Source organism: Ipomoea triloba, chromosome 11 (genome assembly GCF_003576645.1).
Source record: "Ipomoea triloba cultivar NCNSP0323 chromosome 11, ASM357664v1".
Lineage (NCBI taxonomy): Eukaryota > Viridiplantae > Streptophyta > Magnoliopsida > Solanales > Convolvulaceae > Ipomoea > Ipomoea triloba.
In genome coordinates, this window is record NC_044926.1 from 4,169,143 (window position 1) to 4,184,469 (window position 15,327).

Here is a 15,327-nt window from a genome sequence, read left to right on the forward strand (position 1 = left end):
TCTTTTCCCAAAATCTCAATCCATGAGATTCTAACGGAGCAAACCAAATTGCCGGTCAACCAAATATGGGATAGTCAAAACATTAAAGGTCGTGAGGTTGCGAATTCGTCAAAATATTAACGAATCTGCAATTATCCAAATATGGTCTTTTTCTATGGGATGGGTCAACCAAACATGGAATAGTCAAAATATTAACGAATCTGCAATTATCCAAATATGGTCTTTTTCTATGGGATGGGTCAACCAAACATGGAATAGTCAAAACATTAAAGGTCGTGAGGTTGCGAATTCGTCAAAATATTAACGGATCTGCAATTATCCAAATATGGTCTTATTCTATGGGATGAATCAATTACTAAATTGAGAGTACATGTAGTAGAACTCTGTCTAAATATAAGATTAGTACATATGGTAATGTTAGTAGCATTAGTTAATGTTGAGTCAGAGGCTAATTTTTCTCCCCTCTATTATGAATGATGATGGTTCCATTAGAAGGACAATGAAATGCTTTTGTTTTAATTGTGTAGATTGCAAAGAGTGCCCGCCTTGTGACCCTACACCAGCCTAGTTGGTCACTCGTTGCTAGGAGTTGAACTTTAACTTGCGGTTAATAAGTCAATAGTCTGACCCGCTGAGTTGGCTGCCTAACTATGCTATGTAGATATGCTGCTTTTCGGTTGAATCTTGAGCTTGATATCATGCATGAATTGCTCAAAATTCTTCTCTGAAGATCCATCTGGAGACAAAGCATTTTGCAATGTCTTCTTTCTTTCTTTCATATTCTCTCTCAACCCCTCTGCATCATTCATGAGGCGCTTCATGTTCTCTGCAACTTCTTCCCTTCCAACTTCCTTCCCACCACACATATTCATTCCCACTTTCCAGTCATCAACCACCAGTTTCCTGTTAGTGAACTGATCCGTTAACAGAGGAAAACAAAGCATTGGAACTTCACACCACACACTCTCGAGAACCGAGTTCCATCCGCAGTGAGTTAAGAATCCTCCCGTCGCAGAATGGGACAGCACCTCAATCTGACTGCACCATGCCACCACCAAACCCCTACCTCGGACTTCATCCTCAAACCCCACCGGCAAAACCTTGGTTTCCTCACACCCTGTGATGTCAATCATATTTTGTAAATCATGGTCTATACAACTGTGTGAACCATACTATCAAATAATGTACATTCAATATAAAAATAATGTATATTGTATTTAAGGGACATAAATTTTTTATGTACTGTATAATGTACATTTAGTACATAACAAATGTACTTTTGTTATGGTACGTACACGCAATAATTTACCTGTGATGTCTCTCCGGATTGCCCAGAGAAAACTCAGTTTGCTGTTCTGCAGAAGGCCGTGAGCTATCTCCTGAATCACCTCTTTGCCTACATTCACAAGGCTCCCGAAGGAGATGTATAGAACCGAGTTTTCCGGCCTGGCGTCGAGCCACGGCCCGCAGCCTGGCGTCTCCGGCCAAAAATCCGCCGCCACGGCGGAACCACGCCGGAAAATCGGCCCAATCGCGTAGAATGGCTTCGTCTCTTGCAAGGCTGTGATTGTGGAAGACTCTAGCTCGAACACGGTGTTGCAGATAACAAAATCAGCTTCCCTGGCATCTTCAAGTGACTTGAATATGTATCTGTGCATCACACTCCATGGCTCAGAATCTTGAAGGTACGAAGGCAGATCTCTGCATTCTATGGCTTCCACACCAGGTATATAATTTATCGCATCTCTTCGATTATCTAGCAACAATGATGAGCCAGAAACATTGAATGTTGAGCATATAATATATATAAATATAAATCTGTAATCCAACTATCAGTTTAAACTTTAAATGGATAGATAGAAGGATGTAGATCAATAATTAAATTAAATTAAGAGTGATTCTCTTTCAGGTTCTAATTCCTCCTGAGAAAGATCAGATTAGGTCAAGATGGAATAATCAAATCAAGAATAAATTGTCTAAAAAGTAAAAAGTGTAATAATACTAAGAAATGTGGAGATTTTGCTTCAAATTTGAAGAGTTTAAAATGATGTTTAAGAGCGGTACCTTGAGAATCGAAGTGGCCATGGCGTCTTAGAAGGTGGATGTGATAGTACATGGTGAAGGCTAAAGCCGGTTCCGTCCAAAACGAAATATGAACAAGGCAGTGCTTCTTAGCCACCGCCGACGGCCACACGAAGAAAGAGTCGGCTATGAGATACGACACCGGCGGATTTACATCGGAGCTTAGTAGGTTTCCGATGAACTCATCGACGATAACCGGGAAGGCGAGCAACAATCCTTCCATAAACTCATTGTGATTTCTGGAACGGTCAAAACTGAGGGGAAAACCGTCGCTGAGTGTGACGTAGCGAATGTCGAAGCCGTGAAGGTTCCTCTGATCGGAGAAAATGTCTTCGTCGTCGGGAGATTCTCCGGTGAGTGAGCGGGCTAGGGTTATTTTGGAGTGAGTTATCTGTGTGTTGATGAAGGTGATGGTGAAGCCGTTTGAAGCGAGCTTGAGTGCGAGCTCCACGGAAGGGATTAAGTGGCCTTGAAGAGGGACTGGCACCATGATAGCATGAGGCTTCATATGCTGCTCTGCCGCTGCCGCCATTGTTGTGTTTGGTTCAAGCTTCGTTGATTGCCTGTAACTCTATCATTGCCACCGTTTAATATATTATAAATTTTGTCTGCACATCACACTGGGGATATCTAGACACTGTCATTTTTTATTTATTATTATTTTTAATAACCCAAAGATTCCTTCCTCACCAAATTATATACACCATTTTTTTTAAATATAATTTTGTGCATAAAAAATCAAATTCAAATCTAAACTTCTAAGCGCATCCCTATCAAGGGATAATATTGGGTTATTGTCAGAGAAACATTCACTATGACAAGAGAGATGAGAGGAGAGTGAGTGTAAATTTATCTCTTGCAAATGAAGGGTTCCGTGCAATATGGCCGTTCACTTATGCGCCCACGGGGAGTGTGCGCCTGACATTTGCTTTTTTAATTTTTTAATTAGATTTATATTTTTTCATCTCTTCCCATTCTCTTTCCTAATCATACTTACAAAAACTCCTCAAAAATCGCAAAATAACTCCAATGTTATGTTGCTATCTAGCGGGATATGCACTCCAATGTTGTGTTGGTGCATGTTTCATGTACCAACGCTATCTAGTGCGATATGCACAAGTTGGCAACCACCTTTAAATTTTAATTTTTCTTTTTAAATTTCTTTCTCTCTTGGTTGAATTTGCTCTTTGTTCATAAATATTCTTCTACTCCCTATTTTTACTCCAATCAAAATTTTGAAGTATGTTTTCATACGTTTTCATTGAGACTCACATGTTTTCATACCTTTTCATTGAGACTCATAAAGTGAATATAACTAGTAAGTTACTTATTGATATTTTAAAGTTCAGCTACAGTCTTAGCTAATAACAACATAATTTTTTTTAAGAGCAAATCATGCTTGCAATCAAAATTTATGTAGCAAATATAATACTCTTTTCAATTCATCCTTCCCATTTTTTGTCATTTTGGCTTAATTTTTTGTTTTCAAATTTAATTTATACATTTTTAGTTGGTAAGATAATTAATTCGTACTAAAATAGGAAATCCCATATACTTAATAATGTCCATAAAAAGAAAAAGAAAATAAAAACGAAAAAAAAAAGAAAAAAAGAAAAAAATGAATGCTTTCATTACCAAACCAAGATTTATCAGTGTATGTTCTCCAAATATTCTCCATCGTGAATCCTATATATTAATTTGATCTAATTAAATTGTTCTACTTTTCGCCGTCGGAATCCGAACTGCTGCCGTCTTCCGAACCGGATCCTTCGTAGTCATCGTCTTCTTCTTCTTCTTCTTCGTCGTCGTCCGGCTCGTTTTGGTTTGCATGGCCCGACGGAGCGTGTGGAATACTGGCCGGAACTGGATCTTCCTTAGGAGCTACTTGAAGGAAACTGAGGGCGGCTAGAACATCGCCGATCAGTGGTCGAACCGATGGTTCATCTTGGAGGCACATTGCGGCAACCCCAACTGCTTGGTTCAAGCTCCTCACCGGAAAGTCATCCTTCAGGCGTGGATCTGCCATTTCCGGGAACCTCTTTGGATCCCTGAATATGGGTTGTGCCTGTTCAACACAGTCCAAATGGTACACATTATCATTAGTTTTTTTTTTTTTTCTCAAATGACCGAGGAAACTCCGCGGTCACAAGTGGTAAATATTCCTGTCTTATGATCCTTGTCAACAATTGACACAAGAAAGTAAACCAATGTGATTGACTTAAATTAAGGAGGTCAATAGGCTGTTTTCACTGAGAATTGAACTTCTAACTAGTTACTAAGCTAACACCAAGACAGACTCAAATCAAGAAGGCCAATAAGTTGCTGTCACGGAGAGTTGAACTTGTAACCTTGTGGTTACTGAGCCAAAACCAAAGATTGGCTCAATAAAGCTGATAGGTTGGTCTNTTTTTTTTTTTTTTTTTTTTTTTTTAATAAAATAAGGGCATTTTTGGAAAAGAAAAATTCTTTTCCCAAAATCTCAATCCATGAGATTCTAACGGAGCAAACCAAATTGCCGGTCAACCAAATATGGGATAGTCAAAACATTAAAGGTCGTGAGGTTGCGAATTCGTCAAAATATTAACGAATCTGCAATTATCCAAATATGGTCTTTTTCTATGGGATGGGTCAACCAAACATGGAATAGTCAAAATATTAACGAATCTGCAATTATCCAAATATGGTCTTTTTCTATGGGATGGGTCAACCAAACATGGAATAGTCAAAACATTAAAGGTCGTGAGGTTGCGAATTCGTCAAAATATTAACGGATCTGCAATTATCCAAATATGGTCTTATTCTATGGGATGAATCAATTACTAAATTGAGAGTACATGTAGTAGAACTCTGTCTAAATATAAGATTAGTACATATGGTAATGTTAGTAGCATTAGTTAATGTTGAGTCAGAGGCTAATTTTTCTCCCCTCTATTATGAATGATGATGGTTCCATTAGAAGGACAATGAAATGCTTTTGTTTTAATTGTGTAGATTGCAAAGAGTGCCCGCCTTGTGACCCTACACCAGCCTAGTTGGTCACTCGTTGCTAGGAGTTGAACTTTAACTTGCGGTTAATAAGTCAATAGTCTGACCCGCTGAGTTGGCTGCCTAACTATGCTATGTAGATATGCTGCTTTTCGGTTGAATCTTGAGCTTGATATCATGCATGAATTGCTCAAAATTCTTCTCTGAAGATCCATCTGGAGACAAAGCATTTTGCAATGTCTTCTTTCTTTCTTTCATATTCTCTCTCAACCCCTCTGCATCATTCATGAGGCGCTTCATGTTCTCTGCAACTTCTTCCCTTCCAACTTCCTTCCCACCACACATATTCATTCCCACTTTCCAGTCATCAACCACCAGTTTCCTGTTAGTGAACTGATCCGTTAACAGAGGAAAACAAAGCATTGGAACTTCACACCACACACTCTCGAGAACCGAGTTCCATCCGCAGTGAGTTAAGAATCCTCCCGTCGCAGAATGGGACAGCACCTCAATCTGACTGCACCATGCCACCACCAAACCCCTACCTCGGACTTCATCCTCAAACCCCACCGGCAAAACCTTGGTTTCCTCACACCCTGTGATGTCAATCATATTTTGTAAATCATGGTCTATACAACTGTGTGAACCATACTATCAAATAATGTACATTCAATATAAAAATAATGTATATTGTATTTAAGGGACATAAATTTTTTATGTACTGTATAATGTACATTTAGTACATAACAAATGTACTTTTGTTATGGTACGTACACGCAATAATTTACCTGTGATGTCTCTCCGGATTGCCCAGAGAAAACTCAGTTTGCTGTTCTGCAGAAGGCCGTGAGCTATCTCCTGAATCACCTCTTTGCCTACATTCACAAGGCTCCCGAAGGAGATGTATAGAACCGAGTTTTCCGGCCTGGCGTCGAGCCACGGCCCGCAGCCTGGCGTCTCCGGCCAAAAATCCGCCGCCACGGCGGAACCACGCCGGAAAATCGGCCCAATCGCGTAGAATGGCTTCGTCTCTTGCAAGGCTGTGATTGTGGAAGACTCTAGCTCGAACACGGTGTTGCAGATAACAAAATCAGCTTCCCTGGCATCTTCAAGTGACTTGAATATGTATCTGTGCATCACACTCCATGGCTCAGAATCTTGAAGGTACGAAGGCAGATCTCTGCATTCTATGGCTTCCACACCAGGTATATAATTTATCGCATCTCTTCGATTATCTAGCAACAATGATGAGCCAGAAACATTGAATGTTGAGCATATAATATATATAAATATAAATCTGTAATCCAACTATCAGTTTAAACTTTAAATGGATAGATAGAAGGATGTAGATCAATAATTAAATTAAATTAAGAGTGATTCTCTTTCAGGTTCTAATTCCTCCTGAGAAAGATCAGATTAGGTCAAGATGGAATAATCAAATCAAGAATAAATTGTCTAAAAAGTAAAAAGTGTAATAATACTAAGAAATGTGGAGATTTTGCTTCAAATTTGAAGAGTTTAAAATGATGTTTAAGAGCGGTACCTTGAGAATCGAAGTGGCCATGGCGTCTTAGAAGGTGGATGTGATAGTACATGGTGAAGGCTAAAGCCGGTTCCGTCCAAAACGAAATATGAACAAGGCAGTGCTTCTTAGCCACCGCCGACGGCCACACGAAGAAAGAGTCGGCTATGAGATACGACACCGGCGGATTTACATCGGAGCTTAGTAGGTTTCCGATGAACTCATCGACGATAACCGGGAAGGCGAGCAACAATCCTTCCATAAACTCATTGTGATTTCTGGAACGGTCAAAACTGAGGGGAAAACCGTCGCTGAGTGTGACGTAGCGAATGTCGAAGCCGTGAAGGTTCCTCTGATCGGAGAAAATGTCTTCGTCGTCGGGAGATTCTCCGGTGAGTGAGCGGGCTAGGGTTATTTTGGAGTGAGTTATCTGTGTGTTGATGAAGGTGATGGTGAAGCCGTTTGAAGCGAGCTTGAGTGCGAGCTCCACGGAAGGGATTAAGTGGCCTTGAAGAGGGACTGGCACCATGATAGCATGAGGCTTCATATGCTGCTCTGCCGCTGCCGCCATTGTTGTGTTTGGTTCAAGCTTCGTTGATTGCCTGTAACTCTATCATTGCCACCGTTTAATATATTATAAATTTTGTCTGCACATCACACTGGGGATATCTAGACACTGTCATTTTTTATTTATTATTATTTTTAATAACCCAAAGATTCCTTCCTCACCAAATTATATACACCATTTTTTTTAAATATAATTTTGTGCATAAAAAATCAAATTCAAATCTAAACTTCTAAGCGCATCCCTATCAAGGGATAATATTGGGTTATTGTCAGAGAAACATTCACTATGACAAGAGAGATGAGAGGAGAGTGAGTGTAAATTTATCTCTTGCAAATGAAGGGTTCCGTGCAATATGGCCGTTCACTTATGCGCCCACGGGGAGTGTGCGCCTGACATTTGCTTTTTTAATTTTTTAATTAGATTTATATTTTTTCATCTCTTCCCATTCTCTTTCCTAATCATACTTACAAAAACTCCTCAAAAATCGCAAAATAACTCCAATGTTATGTTGCTATCTAGCGGGATATGCACTCCAATGTTGTGTTGGTGCATGTTTCATGTACCAACGCTATCTAGTGCGATATGCACAAGTTGGCAACCACCTTTAAATTTTAATTTTTCTTTTTAAATTTCTTTCTCTCTTGGTTGAATTTGCTCTTTGTTCATAAATATTCTTCTACTCCCTATTTTTACTCCAATCAAAATTTTGAAGTATGTTTTCATACGTTTTCATTGAGACTCACATGTTTTCATACCTTTTCATTGAGACTCATAAAGTGAATATAACTAGTAAGTTACTTATTGATATTTTAAAGTTCAGCTACAGTCTTAGCTAATAACAACATAATTTTTTTTAAGAGCAAATCATGCTTGCAATCAAAATTTATGTAGCAAATATAATACTCTTTTCAATTCATCCTTCCCATTTTTTGTCATTTTGGCTTAATTTTTTGTTTTCAAATTTAATTTATACATTTTTAGTTGGTAAGATAATTAATTCGTACTAAAATAGGAAATCCCATATACTTAATAATGTCCATAAAAAGAAAAAGAAAATAAAAACGAAAAAAAAAAGAAAAAAAGAAAAAAATGAATGCTTTCATTACCAAACCAAGATTTATCAGTGTATGTTCTCCAAATATTCTCCATCGTGAATCCTATATATTAATTTGATCTAATTAAATTGTTCTACTTTTCGCCGTCGGAATCCGAACTGCTGCCGTCTTCCGAACCGGATCCTTCGTAGTCATCGTCTTCTTCTTCTTCTTCTTCGTCGTCGTCCGGCTCGTTTTGGTTTGCATGGCCCGACGGAGCGTGTGGAATACTGGCCGGAACTGGATCTTCCTTAGGAGCTACTTGAAGGAAACTGAGGGCGGCTAGAACATCGCCGATCAGTGGTCGAACCGATGGTTCATCTTGGAGGCACATTGCGGCAACCCCAACTGCTTGGTTCAAGCTCCTCACCGGAAAGTCATCCTTCAGGCGTGGATCTGCCATTTCCGGGAACCTCTTTGGATCCCTGAATATGGGTTGTGCCTGTTCAACACAGTCCAAATGGTACACATTATCATTAGTTTTTTTTTTTTTTCTCAAATGACCGAGGAAACTCCGCGGTCACAAGTGGTAAATATTCCTGTCTTATGATCCTTGTCAACAATTGACACAAGAAAGTAAACCAATGTGATTGACTTAAATTAAGGAGGTCAATAGGCTGTTTTCACTGAGAATTGAACTTCTAACTAGTTACTAAGCTAACACCAAGACAGACTCAAATCAAGAAGGCCAATAAGTTGCTGTCACGGAGAGTTGAACTTGTAACCTTGTGGTTACTGAGCCAAAACCAAAGATTGGCTCAATAAAGCTGATAGGTTGGTCTCACTAAGAGTTAAGCCGTATGGTTACTAAGTCAACACCTAATCAACTTGATTGTATTTGTCTATTTTGTTGTAAGTGTTTTTGTAATAAGTGTTTTAGTTGCTTCTTACCCAAGTAACTAAATTTTGTTGGGCTGGCGGTCTTGAAGTGTCCATGGAACGGCGACCTGTTATGAGCTCGAGTAGGATGACTCCGAAGCTATAAACATCTGACTTGAGAGTGAGTTCACCCGTCCTTTCATACTCGGGTGCATAATAGCCGCTTCCCATAACTCTGGGCGTCAACATTTGCATGTTACTTCCTCCTCCTCCACTGGTGAGCTTAGCAAGACCATAATCAAACAACTTAGGATTGTAATCTTCATCCAGTAAAATGTTGGAGGATTTGAGGTCTCGGTAGATGATGGGGGGATTGGCCTTCTCGTGCAGGTATTCCAGGCCTTGGGCTGCGCCTGAAGCTATTTTCATTCTGGTGATCCAATCCAAGGGTTTTTTGTCCTCTGGAAGGTCAAGAAGATGGTCTTCAAGACTGCCCATTGCCATGTATTCGTACACCAAAAGCCTTTGTTCTCCATCAGCACAGTACCCGATAAGATCCACTATGTTAGGGTGGCGAAGTAGAGTCAGCACTAGAACCTCTACGGAGAACTCCTTGCTCGCTTGTGTTCCATTCCTGTCTAGTTGTTTCACAGCCACCATCTATATATTCACAATGTCAAAATATATAAATTAAAAGGAGCTTTACTGTTTTTTTTTTTTTTAAATATTACTGACTCTATTACAATGCAGAATATGTCCTCCCATATGAGAGAGTAACTTGGTGTAATTGGACCACAAGGTCCTTCGCAAGAGCTTTACTGTTTAATTTTGCTCATCTCGCAATATTCAACCAATTAGGCTGAGAGGGGCGTGAATTTTTTTATTTTTAGTTTTGTCAGAGGTGTCATGTGAAGGTCCATAGGAAGCATCATACTCAGACTAATCTCTATTCGCATAGGCCCGTCCAATCAAGGAGCAAAGTGCTGGCCTGATTTTTTCATACAAGATGGAGTTTAATCTTCCGACCTTTCTTAAGGGACAAGAATGCACAGCCACTCAGGCCAACCAAGAGGGACGTGAAATTGATTACACCTAGAATAGGGAAAACTATAATGCAGCTAAGCTAAGCTAGCTAGAAAAAGACCAGGCCAGGCAATAGAAGATAAATTACCTGACCATCTTGAAGAGTTCCCTTGAACACTTTTCCATATCCACCTTCGCTAATTAGGCATTCTTGCCGGAAGTTCTTTACTGCAGAGGCAAGCTCGCGGAAATTGAAGGTTTTGGCGTTAGAGTTTCCATTTTCTGCTGCTGCATTATCTTCGGCTGAGGCGGTCTGGTTGTCGCCAGCTGCTGTTGACGTGCTACAAGCTGTCGCGGCCAAAACTAATCAACATAACTAACTAACAACCAAAACGATCCATCTGAATTAAAAGCGTATGTATGTATGTATCTACACTACACATACCGGCGGCAGGCGGCGGTGTAGAGGGTTCAGGTACGTTTACAGGTTGAGCTACCGGAAGCTGATCTATCTGCTCCTTGCTGAGGTTGTTGTCTTCATCCTCTGCCTTCTTCTGAAAACATGGGCAACTCATTATTCCTCAATCCCTAGATTTAATTTCCTCCGGTGCGGTTCGATCCGATCCGATCCAATCCAATCAAAATCTGCGCGGTGAATATTGGTTTCTCTGAAATTCGTGGATCCACCGTACCACCACCGGATTCCACAGCTTCAATCCGACGTTTGACATCAAACCACAAACCCTAATAAAAAGCACAGATCAGATTAGATCAGATCCGATCTCCGATGGAGTAAAAAGTAGAAGCTGGCGCGCATGCATGCGTTATATTGCACACATGAAGCGGCTCAATTCATCGTCGGCTCGTCGCACGCAAGGTCAACAGAAGCCTGGACTCCCGGACGTACGCATGAAAGTAGTCACATAGTTTTTACAAATTTGAAACGCAGCCGAAATAATCAAATTGGATAGGAGATGCTGATCTCCTGGCCAAAGGAAGGAGAAGGAGAAGATTGAATTGAAAATGAGAGCTGAGAGGGATGAGATGAGAGAGATGGATGGAAGAAAGGAAGTGGCGCGCGGGGGAAGATTGATCGATTGATCGATCGATCGAGGTGAGCTTGAATTGATCAATTCGGGTCCTCCAATTCCAGGAGAATGAAGGACCCAAATGGAGAGGTGGTGCGCCAAGAGATAATGGAGTATCTAGGCATCTCATGATGTGAATTGAAGAAGGAGATCATTCAGAAATGCCATGCTTTTTTGCCTATCAATTTCTCTTCGTCCGCACAATAATGGGGGCCTTTCATTTCCATGGTACTCTTTTACCATTTCCCATCCCTATTTTACTTTTTATATCATATATTACTACATCTATAGGAAAATATATACTACATGACTCTTATTTCTTACTCTTAACTTTTATTTCCTCTTACAAATTTTTTATGTAGACATTTGTAGTACCACATGGTGAAAATATCAAATTCTTGTTTGTCACATCATAAAATAAAGGTGAGAGAATATAATTTAAAAGTACACGTAGTACTGTAGTAGAATTCCCATTTATTTCTATATTTTCTTTTTGAAAAACCAAACCAACATGGCAACATATATTAATTCAAACAAAGCGTCTCATAAAAAACAACAGAAAAAAATCGAGGAATTGAGTCAACATACTCAACCCGCTCCCCACCCTCAATACATAAAGCATGATTAGCTACTATATGAGCTAACATATTTCCATTACGCTTAACAAATTGAAAATGAACTAACGATAACTACTGCAAATAATCACTAATATCCTGAATAATGGCTCCAAACAAGGTTATATTCACATCATGGTTCACCGCTTGAGTCACCAAAACTGAGCATCCGTTTCAAGAATCACATTGCCTTTCACTTAATCCAACCAACTTAAAGCTTCACGAGCTCTCATGGCTTCTACTTCCTTAACTGAATACATTCCCTCCATTCGCGACATGATGAGCACCCCCAGCAATCTACTCATTGCATCCCGAATTACCCAGCCAAACACCATACTCCTTCGTTTTCGTTCATAGATACATCAATATTCATTTTAGATCAATTACACATCACAGATTCACATCAAATTTCTCTCTTTTTATTAAATAGACATCTTTATCATGATTACCCTTAAAAAATAATGACGAAATAAGTATTTTATTTACTTTACTTCTCCAACAAATTATTAATTATATGTGAGAATTAGAATAGATACCAAAAAAAACAAACCACATACAAATATTATAATTTAAATTTTAAACTAATCCTAACACAAAATTGAAGACTTAAACATACATAATTCATTAATATTACTTTAGCAATGAATTATTTATGTTTAAGCCTTTACTAGCATTAACTTTTTTTTTTTTTAACACTAGCATTAACTTAAAGTTACAATTATAATATTTGCAAAAGAATTTAAATTTTAAACTAATCCTAACACAAAATTGAAGACTTAAAACATACATAATTCATTAATATTATTTTAGCAATGAATTATTTATGTTTAAGCCTTTACTAGCATTAACTTTTTTTTTAAAAACACTAGCATTAACTTAAAGTTACAATTATAATATTTTCAAAAGAAATATTTATCCTTACTTTTAAGGTGTCTATTTTTTAGATAAAGGAGAGAAAATTATCACTTACCATTATATTGAAAAGGCTAAGATAGACACAGAATAATTCAGGAAGACAAAACAGACATAATTTAGGGGCATTTTCTCTTCAATATGAAATGGAATTTTAAAATGGTAATAAGGAAGCAGACTCTAATAAAGTGAATAAATGCTATGAGTACAGAAGGCAATGAAGCCATGAATAATTATAGATTTTCCCATTGAACAAGTTTATCAAAATGTTTCTATGTTGGAGAAAGAATTAAGATTTGATACAACGCAACCACTGCATCAAATATTAATTCTTCTTCATATATATATTCTGCTACTGATCATTTGGACCATTTTGGCCTGATCTCAATCCCCAACACAATGATCCCACTCTTCCAATGCCCTCCCTTCACTTCCTTCAAACTAATGTCTATGCAGTCCTCTTCTTTTCCACCATCTCTGATGAAAACCTCTCCTAGTTCAACTTCCATCCATTTATCATCTCTCTTCTTCGGATGTTCATCACCATTGTTCTCTGGAGCTGCTGCTGCATTCGCGTTCTGTAGTGTCCGACTACGGAATAGCCCCATTCGCCGTGCCCACTGAGGTTCATTGTGATGAAAACCAAGGCTGTGCCTTGGCCAGGACACCATTCCTTTGGGATCCAGATAAACAGTCCTGGTTGTAGCCTCCTGCTCGCCAATCCTAATTGAAGCCTCGAGCGGTTGGGATTCGAAACCTGTAATGCCTGGTCTGGCTGTGAACACGAGGTATGCTGCGTAGTTGGTGTCTGGAGAAAGCATCTTTGTATTAATCTTGCCCCAAATCTCAAACCAACATACATCAAGTAGCTCCACAGCTTCAGAGAACCTGCAGGTTCAAGAAATTAAAGATAAAATCATGTCAAGGAATATAATGAACCAAATGCAAAACCAAAACCAAAAGAATCTCTTTTCAATTGCGATTACCTTGATTCCGCAAGAGAAATCCATTTCCAATATCTGGCATCGTTGCCCCAAACAATTTGCAGTGACTTTGCAGCTAACATGTAGCATTTCTTCCCACTCTCTTTCTCCAGTGAAAAACTCTGCTTAATTTAACCAACAAACACTAAATTTAATAAATAAAAGATAAAAGACACAATAAAGAATAAGGAAAAACTAAATTTGCATTCCTTCTAAAACGATCATCGAAGAACTGATATCCTATTGAATCTATATAAGAACATAACAGGAAAAAAAATAATTTATTGTTTCGTGATTTGAAGATTATATATCCTGCATGTATATGGTGTGCTACATTTCTTACAAAGGAATTTGATTTCGAATCATCAGAATCTACAACGAAAAACCCTAACCCTAACCCTAAGAAACTAATCACGGCAAATGGAGGCATATAAACAGGGAATTATCAAAATTACCTTGGTGCCGTCGTCGATAATGATGTGATGGTCGCAGAGGTAGAAGTAGAGGTCCTTCTTGGAAGCAAAAGAGAGCAAATCGCCGCTGTTGGCAGCACGGGAAATAATATCGCGGTAATCGAGCGGCAAAAACCGCTCCCAGACGGCGTCGAATTGGGCCGCGGAACGGAAGTTTGATGCTACCAGCATAAGACGGCAAGCATCCTTAGGGGTCGTCAGTGACAGCGCGGTGGCTATGCAATCCTCCGGCAGATTGTAGATATCCGCTCCGATAACGCTCTCCACCGCCATGGCTGAATCTCAGTTTAGCTCTGTGAATTGAATTCGTATTAATGTGCGTCTAACTACTCTGTATGAATGTATGGTACAACAGGGCTATGCATGGAATATTTATAGTGGGTAGAGTGGCGGTTCCGGGGGGGCGAATACGTCAATTACTTCTCATTTTTATTTTCATTTCTTAACCCTGTTGTTTTCATCCGTGCGCTACACTTTTTTGAAAATTTATGGATTATGGATATAATATAAGAATATAAGATTCCCGAACACGAGAAAGTTTTTTGCTTACACCATAAGCAAGAGTCTAGTAGCTTATAGCTACATATATGCATGTTACAGACACATCATTTTTGGATAAGAGTGAACAATACAATATAAATCTTGATCCATGGTATAACAATTATTCTACATCACCGTATAATCTTCTCTCATATTTTTTCTACAATTATTATTTCATTTTCTCTCTTTTTACGGGCCTTACTCATTCACATTCTTATACATCATCTAATCATCTATTATTTTATGCATTTTTTTTAATTAATATTCTCAATTTTATAATTATAATTTATAATCTTAATTATAAATTTAAATAACAAAATTAAATAAAATAGATTTTAATTTTATAAAATATAATTTAATAAATTTAAATCAAACAAATAAACTCAAAAGTAAATAAAATATCTCTACAAAATTTAAATTTAAATTTAATTTAATACATAAAAATACAAAATCATAAATTAAATAAAAATTAAAAAAATAATAATAAAAACTACACCTCACATGGATGATGGGAGTGGGTTCGAGCCTCAATGAAGGCAATTGTTGACTCTTTGTGCTTCAGTAGGTTGAGAAAGTAGCTATGAACAGATACTACATTGTAACAGAGTCAGTAGTACTCAAAAA

At 38.4% G+C, this 15,327-nt stretch overlaps 5 protein-coding genes and 1 long non-coding RNA gene across 6 annotated transcripts; 1 reads left to right on the plus strand and 5 right to left on the minus strand.

Moving 5' to 3' along the window:
* Nucleotides 1-434: 434 nt before the first annotated feature.
* Nucleotides 435-2,633, minus strand: LOC115996789 (UDP-glycosyltransferase 86A1-like). The gene is made up of 3 exons (XM_031236201.1): nucleotides 2,065-2,633; nucleotides 1,310-1,756; nucleotides 435-1,117 (listed from the first exon to the last, which is right to left on the minus strand). Exons 1-3 carry the CDS (start codon nucleotides 2,612-2,614, stop codon nucleotides 654-656), a joined length of 1,461 nt encoding a protein of 486 aa, XP_031092061.1. The 5' UTR covers nucleotides 2,615-2,633; the 3' UTR covers nucleotides 435-653.
* Nucleotides 2,634-3,612: 979 nt separating this feature from the next.
* On the minus strand, nucleotides 3,613-4,142 carry LOC115996793 (receptor-like kinase LIP1). Its single transcript, XM_031236204.1, has one exon. The coding sequence runs from the start codon at nucleotides 4,106-4,108 to the stop codon at nucleotides 3,800-3,802; it is 309 nt and encodes a 102-aa protein (XP_031092064.1). The 5' UTR covers nucleotides 4,109-4,142; the 3' UTR covers nucleotides 3,613-3,799.
* An 838-nt stretch (nucleotides 4,143-4,980) lies between these two features.
* On the minus strand, nucleotides 4,981-7,179 carry LOC115996790 (UDP-glycosyltransferase 86A1-like). Its single transcript, XM_031236202.1, has 3 exons — nucleotides 6,611-7,179; nucleotides 5,856-6,302; nucleotides 4,981-5,663 (listed from the first exon to the last, which is right to left on the minus strand). The coding sequence occupies exons 1-3, from the start codon at nucleotides 7,158-7,160 to the stop codon at nucleotides 5,200-5,202; spliced, it is 1,461 nt and encodes a 486-aa protein (XP_031092062.1). The 5' UTR covers nucleotides 7,161-7,179; the 3' UTR covers nucleotides 4,981-5,199.
* On the plus strand, nucleotides 6,164-7,246 carry LOC115996794. Its single transcript, XR_004093669.1, has 2 exons — nucleotides 6,164-6,272; nucleotides 6,456-7,246. It is a non-coding gene; the product is annotated as an uncharacterized LOC115996794 (long non-coding RNA).
* A 985-nt stretch (nucleotides 7,247-8,231) lies between these two features.
* Nucleotides 8,232-11,402, minus strand: LOC115996792 (probable serine/threonine-protein kinase PBL25). The gene is made up of 4 exons (XM_031236203.1): nucleotides 10,539-11,402; nucleotides 10,242-10,441; nucleotides 9,143-9,730; nucleotides 8,232-8,693 (listed from the first exon to the last, which is right to left on the minus strand). Exons 1-4 carry the CDS (start codon nucleotides 10,666-10,668, stop codon nucleotides 8,346-8,348), a joined length of 1,266 nt encoding a protein of 421 aa, XP_031092063.1. The 5' UTR covers nucleotides 10,669-11,402; the 3' UTR covers nucleotides 8,232-8,345.
* A 1,423-nt stretch (nucleotides 11,403-12,825) lies between these two features.
* Nucleotides 12,826-14,500, minus strand: LOC115996208 (putative F-box protein PP2-B12). Its single transcript, XM_031235355.1, has 3 exons — nucleotides 14,146-14,500; nucleotides 13,694-13,812; nucleotides 12,826-13,595 (listed from the first exon to the last, which is right to left on the minus strand). Exons 1-3 carry the CDS (start codon nucleotides 14,434-14,436, stop codon nucleotides 13,067-13,069), a joined length of 939 nt encoding a protein of 312 aa, XP_031091215.1. The 5' UTR covers nucleotides 14,437-14,500; the 3' UTR covers nucleotides 12,826-13,066.
* Between the last annotated feature and the right edge of the window lie 827 nt (nucleotides 14,501-15,327).

What these genes read in the sequence shown, in the direction of transcription:
- LOC115996789 (XM_031236201.1), bottom strand. Translation starts at nt 2,614, where the DNA reads ATGGCGGCAGCGGCAGAGCAGCATATGAAGCCTCATGCTATCATGGTG. An exon ending in TGGCCACTTCGATTCTCAAG is followed by an intron (nt 1,757 to 2,064) that starts GTACCGCTCTTA and finishes CATTGTTGCTAG; the next exon opens with ATAATCGAAGAGATGCGATA. An exon ending in AATCCGGAGAGACATCACAG is followed by an intron (nt 1,118 to 1,309) that starts GTAAATTATTGC and finishes TTGACATCACAG; the next exon opens with GGTGTGAGGAAACCAAGGTT.
- LOC115996793 (XM_031236204.1), bottom strand. Translation starts at nt 4,108, where the DNA reads ATGGCAGATCCACGCCTGAAGGATGACTTTCCGGTGAGGAGCTTGAAC.
- LOC115996790 (XM_031236202.1), bottom strand. Translation starts at nt 7,160, where the DNA reads ATGGCGGCAGCGGCAGAGCAGCATATGAAGCCTCATGCTATCATGGTG. An exon ending in TGGCCACTTCGATTCTCAAG is followed by an intron (nt 6,303 to 6,610) that starts GTACCGCTCTTA and finishes CATTGTTGCTAG; the next exon opens with ATAATCGAAGAGATGCGATA. An exon ending in AATCCGGAGAGACATCACAG is followed by an intron (nt 5,664 to 5,855) that starts GTAAATTATTGC and finishes TTGACATCACAG; the next exon opens with GGTGTGAGGAAACCAAGGTT.
- LOC115996792 (XM_031236203.1), bottom strand. Translation starts at nt 10,668, where the DNA reads ATGAGTTGCCCATGTTTTCAGAAGAAGGCAGAGGATGAAGACAACAAC. An exon ending in GAACTCTTCAAGATGGTCAG is followed by an intron (nt 9,731 to 10,241) that starts GTAATTTATCTT and finishes GTGAATATATAG; the next exon opens with ATGGTGGCTGTGAAACAACT. An exon ending in AACAAAATTTAGTTACTTGG is followed by an intron (nt 8,694 to 9,142) that starts GTAAGAAGCAAC and finishes TGTGTTGAACAG; the next exon opens with GCACAACCCATATTCAGGGA.
- LOC115996208 (XM_031235355.1), bottom strand. Translation starts at nt 14,436, where the DNA reads ATGGCGGTGGAGAGCGTTATCGGAGCGGATATCTACAATCTGCCGGAG. An exon ending in TTATCGACGACGGCACCAAG is followed by an intron (nt 13,813 to 14,145) that starts GTAATTTTGATA and finishes TAAATTAAGCAG; the next exon opens with AGTTTTTCACTGGAGAAAGA. An exon ending in ATTTCTCTTGCGGAATCAAG is followed by an intron (nt 13,596 to 13,693) that starts GTAATCGCAATT and finishes TTGAACCTGCAG; the next exon opens with GTTCTCTGAAGCTGTGGAGC.